The sequence below is a fragment of the Lampetra planeri genome, chromosome 48 (genome assembly GCF_965212315.1).
Source record: "Lampetra planeri chromosome 48, kcLamPlan1.2.h2, whole genome shotgun sequence".
Lineage (NCBI taxonomy): Eukaryota > Metazoa > Chordata > Hyperoartia > Petromyzontiformes > Petromyzontidae > Lampetra > Lampetra planeri.
The window spans coordinates 3,857,056-3,865,080 of NC_136154.1; the positions used below are offsets into that span (position 1 = coordinate 3,857,056).

The 8,025-nt window shown below is 54.7% G+C and overlaps 1 protein-coding gene across 1 annotated transcript; it reads left to right on the top strand.

The window, feature by feature from the left end:
* The first annotated feature begins 4,674 nt into the window (after window positions 1-4,674).
* On the top strand, window positions 4,675-7,238 carry LOC144733721 (uncharacterized). The gene is made up of 2 exons (XM_078615745.1): window positions 4,675-4,773; window positions 5,839-7,238. Exons 1-2 carry the CDS (start codon window positions 4,675-4,677, stop codon window positions 6,502-6,504), a joined length of 765 nt encoding a protein of 254 aa, XP_078471871.1. The 3' UTR covers window positions 6,505-7,238.
* Window positions 7,239-8,025: the final 787 nt, after the last annotated feature.

The following is an 8,025-nucleotide window of genomic DNA, read 5'->3' on the forward strand; positions in this document are numbered from 1 at the left end:
TTCACGTTCCGAAGATTACAAGACCCCCCTCCACACCGCCGCGGAGACATGACGTCATCGCGCTCGCGCGCGACGTCTCGGGCAGCACCAACTTCACCATGATGATCCACAGTCGGGTTCAGTTCATTTCAGTTAATTTATTAACAACGCCCGGCCGCCTTTGTCTCCCCAATGGCGATGTCCACACACCACACCAGTTACTCGTTTGAGGCTGAGTCGACCTAGGAGAGGCCCAGGACCCGGTTCAAATAATCGTCACCGGTGGTGGCCGTGAGCGGGAATCGAACTCGGGTCGCCGGGTTCGTAGCGCGGCGCGCTAACCACTACACTACAATGCGTTACGCGTCCACACGCGCGGGTCACGTGACAGATGTGACGTCACAGCTCATTTTGCCGTGCAAAAAATCTCTGCATTATTGAGTTCCCCCCCCCCCCACAAAAAAAAAAACTAAAGTGTATTTTTATAATTTTTGCATGGTGTACATTCTGCAAAGTACCCACGTGGCAAATTTCAAGTTTGTTGCATGTCGGGAAGTACGCTGAACATTTTGAACAGACACACATAATCACACACGCTTCAAATCTAGAATTAACACATAATCACAACTTTGCCTTTTATATACATGGAGATAACCCTGTGAGCCATGCGGCTCTTGACTCGGGTGCACCGCAACAAACAAAAACCACGAACAGGAAAACATCTTAAAGTGACTGAGCGCAAACAGAAAAAATCAAGGAAAAGCAGCAAAGTCTTCCAGCAAAAGCAGCGTATTTCAACGCTGTGTGTCAAAAATCCCAGTGGGATGCAAGTCAAACAATAACAACCAGAGGTGTGGACTCGAGTCATGTGACTTGGACTCGAGTCAGACTCGAGTCATGAATTTGATGACTTTGCGACTCGACTTGGACTTGCATAACAATGACTTTGTCCCACCTATGAGATGTGGACTCGAGTCATGTGACTTGGACTCGAGTCAGACTCGAGTCATGAATTTGATGACTTGCGACTCGACTTGGACTTGCATAACAATGACTTTTGTCCCACCTATGAGATGTGGACTCGAGTCATGTGACTTGGACTCGAGTCAGACTCGAGTCATGAATTTGATGACTTGCGACTCGACTTGGACTTGCATAACAATGACTTTGTCCCACCTCTGATAACAACCATAAGACAATTTAGATTAAAGTTATCAGGCTGACTCTGTACTACAAGAAACAAACATGGCTAAACCAAAACGTTTTCGAAATAACCAAAATAGAGCTATGAAAACAATGTAACAGTGATCACAGGAACTGTGATTCAAATTTAACAATAAACGATACAAACATAACATGTACGCGGCCAAACTTTGCAGCCATTGCTGGCAGCATGAGTCACTCCAACACATTCCTGCTGCGGAGGGAGCTGGTAGGAACGTTGGGTTGCTCGGTCAATGGCCAGGGTCAACGGCGGCGTGGTGTATTCCGCAAATATGGCCGACTGTGAGGGCGGGCACAAGCCGGCGTGAGTAGGTTAAACGTTGAGTTTTATAAGGGCACCACGGGGTGAGCTGCCCCTCCCCCACCCAGCCCCACCCCTCCCACCCCCCACCCAGCCCCATCCTCCCCACCCAGCCCGTCCCCACCCCAGCCCCCTCCCCACCCAGCCCATCCCCACCCTCCCCTCCCCACCCAGCCCCACCCTCCCCACCCAGCCCCTCCCCATCCTCCCCTCCCCTTCCCACTCAGCCCCTCCCTCCCCAGCCCCTCCCTGCACGACGGACACAATAATCCCCTATGGGCTGGTGTAACCAGGAGGTTCCTACCAGTACAACAGGATGTCTATTAACACTGCAGAAGGAATCTGATGATCTACAAAGCTCTTTTTTCCCCCCACCCACAGACGTCCAGCAAAACAAGTACCAACAACGTATTAGCCCTAAGAGGCTGGTAGAGTTCACAATATATTTGGTAGGAACCTCCTGGTTACACCAGCCCACAGGGGATTATTGTGTTTCTCCCGTCCGTTGTGCAGAGAAGGGCTGGGAGGGGGAGGGAGGGGCTGGGTGGCGAGGGTGGGGAGGGGCTAGGTGGGGAGGGTGGGGAGGGGCTGGGTGGGGAGGGTGGGGAAAGGCTGGGTGGGGAGGGTGGGGCTGGGTGGGGAGGGGGAGGGTGGGGAGGGGCTGGGTGGGGAGGGTGGGGAGGGGCTGGGTGGGGAGGGGGCTGGGTGGGGAGGGGAGGGTGGGGAGGGGCTGGGTGGGGAAGGGCTGGGTGGGGAGGGGTGGGGCTGGGTGGGGAGGGGCTGGTCACCCCGTGGTACCCTTATAAAACTCAACGTTTAATCTACTCACGCCGGCTTGTGCCCGCCCTCACAGTCGGGCATATTTGCGGAATACACCACGCCGCCGTTGACCCTGCAGGCTATTGACCGAGCAACCCAACGTTCCTACCAGCTCCCTCCGCAGGACAATGTGTTTTTTGGTTTACGTCGCGTGAGTATATATGTTGTGTCTTAAGGGGCCGTCCATAAATGACGTCACGCGATTTTGGACGATTTTTGACCCCCCCCCCCCCCGTCGTTACACGGCGTCACAAAAAATCAGACCCCCCCTCAAATATGACGTCACAAAGCTCTACCCCACCCCCGTATTTAATGTGGCGCTGCACTCTGATGTTGTAGGAGAAACCATTTATTAAAAAGTATATTTAATTAAGTAGAACGCGTTGTCTATATTTATTTAAAGCTGCGCATTTTTACGTGACGTCACATTTATCAACCCCCCCCCCCTCGTCATACATCGTCACAAATGTCTGATCCCCCCCCCCCCCCCAGGTGCGTGACGTCATTTTTGGACGGCCCCTAACCCTCCACCACCCGACACAGCCAGTAAGGTTTGTCACGTAAACAACACGCGTCAATTAGTTCCTAGTGTAGTGTATAGTAGTGTAGTGTATAGTAGTGTAGTGTATAGTAGTGTAGTGTATAGTAGTGTAGTGTATAGTAGGGAAGTGTATAGTAGTGTAGTGTATAGTGTAGTGTATAGTAGTGTAGTGTATAGTAGTGTAGTGTATAGTGTAGTGTATAGCGTAGTGTATAGTAGTGTAGTGTATAGTAATGTAGTGTATAATGTATTGTGCAGTGTATAGTAATGTAGTGTAGTGTATAGTAATGTAGTGTATAGTGTAATGTATTGTGTGTAGTGTAATGTACTGTGTAGTGTATAGTAATGTGGTGTATTGTGTAGTGTATAGTGTAGTGTATAGCGTAGTGTATAGTAGAATAGTGTACAAAAGTGTAGTGTATACTAGTGTAGTGTATAGTGAAGTGGACAGTATAGTGTTTAATGTAGTGTATAGTGTAGTGTATAATAGTTTATAGTGTAGTACAGAGTAAACCCACAGCAGTTTCATATTGAGTAACGAGGCTTCGCTGACGACTACATCCAGCCTTCCCGGGCAATTTTTCCAGGTTCACAACACATTTACATTAATAGGGTTTTCCCCTTTATGCTGGCAACAAAACAGAAACCTTTTTATGAGGAATCAAGTCTGCATTAACCACAATACTTGTGGTCAAAATGCAAAAATAAAACACACTGATAATATACAGTATGCATTTGGCGTCCTCTGGTCTAGCACCAATTGAGACGAGGCTCAAAAGAAAGCTGTCTCTGGTTTCAAGGATGATGCAAATATTAGCAGAGTGTGTTTTTTGTTTGCATTTTGACCACGAGTATTGTGGTTAACGCACACACGATTCCTCGTACAAAGGTTTATGTTTTGTTGCCAGAAAAAAGTGGGAAAACCCCATTATTATATTTTGGTACTGGCAAAGGTGGAGACACATTCACACTTCACGTGACGTAAGGGGCCGTCCATAAATGACGTCACGCACCTGGGGGGGGGGGGGTCAGACATTTGTGACGATGTGTGACGAGTGGGGGGGGGGGGTGTGAGAAATGTGACGTCACATCAAAATGCACAAATTTAAATCAATATAGACAACACGTTCTACCTGATTAAATAGACGTTTTAATAAATGTTTTCTCCTCCACCATCAGAGTGCAGCGCCACATTAAATACGCACTACAATGACAAAAGTTTAAAGCGATTTGAAGCATGTTTTATTGGGGGGGGGGGGAAGGCAGAGCTTTGTGACGTCATATTTGAGGGGGGGGTCTGACTTTTTGTGACGCCGTGTGACGAGGGGGGAGGGGGGTCAAAAATCCTCCAAAATCTCGTGACGTCATTTATGGACAGATCCTAACCCCAAAACAACAAAAGAAAAACTGCCCGCTGAGTCTAACACGAACGGAGTGTTGAGATTTCCCCTCTCTTCGTGCGCACTCCCCCCTTCCCCCCCCCCTGTTCTGCACAGGAAGGCTTCCACGTACCGATGTTCTACAAAGAGCTTAGCAGCTTCTTCTTGGTTCTTTCGGTAAAGTCACGTAGAATGGAAACAATAAAATAATAAAAATAAAACATAATAAAATTAAGCAGCTCATTGGATTTCTCCACAAACCCCCCCCCCACCCACCTTCTCCGTCGGGGGATGACGTCATCGCGAACAAAACGACGTGACGTCACCCGCACGGCGAGTCAGCGCGACGTGTGGTGACGTCACACCTCACTCCGTTGACAGCCGCGGCCGCCACCGCCTTCTTTAACCTCCTCCTCCTCCTCACCTCGTCGATGTCCGCAATCGTCGGTGAGGAACAAGAAGATGATGAGGAGGTGGAGGAGGAGGAGTCGAGAGACGAGGCCACTCGGTCGCTCGCTCAGCTGCCTGTGGTGGACTCCGCTAACCCCCAACCCCGTCACCCGCCCCACCTCACGCAACCCCCCCCCCCCAACAACCCCACCCCAACCCCCCCACTGGTTTCCAGGCAAATGGCCAGGCCTGATTGAGGCCTGGCAGCTTAAATCGTTAATTAGCTCGCGTTAAGATCTCGTTAATTAGGCCGCGTTCGTTGTCATCGGCGGTCTGTTGGCTGCGGGGGGAGGGGGGGGGTGGTGGTTCAGGGGGTTACCCACGGCTAGGAGATGTTAACTACCTCGCCCGGTGTGCAGGAGGTCGTGGGTTCGATCCCGACCCCTGACGATGCCTGCTGCTGTTGCTGCTGCTGTATATTTGGAGTCTGCGTCTCTCATCATCACGGTGGTTAGGAGATGTTATCTACCTCGCCCGGTGTGCAGGAGGTCGTGGGTTCGATCCCGACCCCTGACGATGCCTGCTACTGTATTTGGAGTCTGCGTCTCTCATCATCATCACGGTGGCTAGGAGATGTTAACTACCTCGCCCGGTGTGCAGGAGGTCGTGGGTTCGATCCCGACCCCTGACGATGCCTGCTGCTGCTGCTGTATATTTGGAGTTTGCGTCTCATCATCATCACGGTGGCTAGGAGATGTTATCTACCTCGCCTGGTGTGCAAGACGTCGTGGGTTCGATCCTGACCCTGACGCCTGCTGCTGCTGTATATTTGGAGTCTGCGTCTCTCATAAACACGGTGGCTAGGAGATGTTGACTACCTCGCCCGGTGTGCAGGAGGTCGTGGGTTCGATCCTGACCCTGATGCCTGCTGCTGTATATTTGGAGTCTGCATCTCATCACTGTAGCTAGGAGATGTTATCTCCCTCGCCTAGTGTGCAGGAGGTCGTGGTTTCGATCCCAACCCTGACGATGCTTGCTGCTGGAGTCTGCGTTTCTCTCCCCGTGGTGGTCGCGTGGATTTCTCTCCGGGTCCTCCGGTTGCTTTCGCCTCCACGTTTTCTCTCTCGACGTCGCGGTGACGTCGTGACGACGTCGCTCTGCCGTCGGTGACGCTCGCGTTTTTATTTTTTACGTGCCGACGGCAGGGAAAATGGACGGCGGGGGACGAGAAGCGGACGTCCTGCATCGTCTGCGGCCAGGAGGCGGACGGCGTGGCGGCGCTGCAGGACCACATGAGACAGCACGGCAGGTGGGGCAACCCGGCCGTCGTGCACCTGTGCGACCAGTGCGTGTACAGCACGGACAAGCAGAGCCGCCTCAACATCCACCAGAGGATCCACACGGGAGAGAAGCCCTACATGTGCACCGCGTGCGGCAAGGCGTTCACCCAGTCGGGGGCCCTGCAGTGCCACCAGAGGACGCACACAGGGGAGAAGCCCTACAAGTGCACGATGTGCGAGAAGGCGTTCACGCAGTCGGGCGCCCTGCACAACCACGAGAGGACGCACACGGGCGAGAAGCCCTACAAGTGCTCGGTCTGCGGCAAGGCGTTCACCCAGTCGGGGGCCCTCCAGAGCCACCAGAGGACGCACACGGGGGAGAAGCCGTACAAGTGCACTGTGTGCGGCAAGGCGTTCACGCAGTCGGGCGCCCTGCACAGCCACCACAGGACCCACACGGGCGAGAAGCCGTACAAGTGCGGCGTGTGCATGAAGGCGTTCACCCAGTCGGAGAACCTGCACAAGCACCAGGTCACCCACGCGGGCCTCCAGTTCAAGAGCTTCACGACCCCGACGATAATAAAGAATTGAATTTTGGGGGGTGGGGGGGATGGAGATGGGGGGGGGGGGCTGGGCGATCGCGACGGACGCTCTCGCAGGTGATCCCTCTCGTCAGCGTCGATTCCCCTGAACGACCGGGCCGGAGGGACGTGGCGACTGTGCGGCCGGGAGGGACAGGCCGGTCGAAGCGTCCCCCGGTGAGCCGGTCCAACCGAGGAGGCCACCGCCCGCCTGCCTGCCACCCACCACCCCGGTTGGAGCTGTCCCTTGCGCGGCACGAGGCGTATGCACCGGCGGCTCTCCCAAGTGGGCACCGGCCGTCGTCAGTGGAGGGCGACCTTCGTTTGTTGGTCACACGAAAGGACCCCTTCGTGGTGACCTCTCGCGGGCGGGGTTCTCACGAACCTCCCCCACCCACCCCCCCCACGCTGCCGCCGTTCGTCAGCGGCGTCAAGGCCCACTTTTTTGATCCGCGGCTCACGCCGGGGGTCCGTGGTCGTCCGCCCTGGAATGGCGACCGGCAAACCTCGGGGCGCGCGACGTCGCCGCCGCGGTTTTCGGGCAACGGAGTCGTTCGCGCGAGAAATGGGGCGGGTCGCGACCGCCCGCACACGACGGGCGACTGGCACGGTTTACGAGGAGTCAACGTGCCGAGGGTTCCCCCCCTGAATGTCAACTACCCCTCCTCCGCCACTCCCCCGGTGGTATTAACCAGGGCGGCCGGTGAGCTAGAACCTTGAAGAAGAAGGAGAAAAGAAGAAGAAGAAATAAAAACCCCTCCGACGAAATCGGAGCCGAAAAACACCGCCGCCACCACCACCTTGCTCGACCGTGTCACCCTGCAATAAAAAAAAACTAGCCCCCCCCCTCACCCCCCCCTCAGCCACCATCCACCCCCCTCCCCCCCCGGCGGTATTAACCAGGGCGGCCGGCAAGCTCGCACCTTGAAGAAGAGGAATAAAAAACCTCCGGCAAAAACGGAGCCGAAAACCGTCACCACCACCTTGCTCACTCTGCCATAAAAAAACCTAGCCCCCCCCCCCCATCTCCCCCATCCCCCCCCCCCCCAGATCTCCCCCATCCCCCCCCCCATCTCTCCCATCCCCATCCCGAGATGGGTTGCCTGTGGTTTTTGTGATCGGGGAACGGCTGAGCGACGGAGAGCGACGGACAAGCGCTTTTCAAGTGCACTGGATGAGGACGGGGGCGTACACGAGGCACGCGTTAAAACGTCACGGTTGATGTTCAGCGGCTGTGTGCGACGGTGGCATGAACAACCCCGGTGGGTGGATAAAATTACGGACCGGTGCCTCCATCCCTCCCTGCATCACCCCGACCATTCCGGTATCTTGGGACGCTTGCTGTACCAACGAGATGACGCCTGGAGGGAGGTAGGGGGTAAGGGAGGGAGGTAGGGGGTAGGGAGGGAGGTAGGGGGTAGGGAGGGAGGTAGGGGGTAGGGAGGGAGGTAAGGGGGTAGGGAGGGAGGTAAGGAGGGAGGGAGGCTCAGCAAAGTTGGTTTTCTCCGACGAGGCTGTGAACCAGCAACGG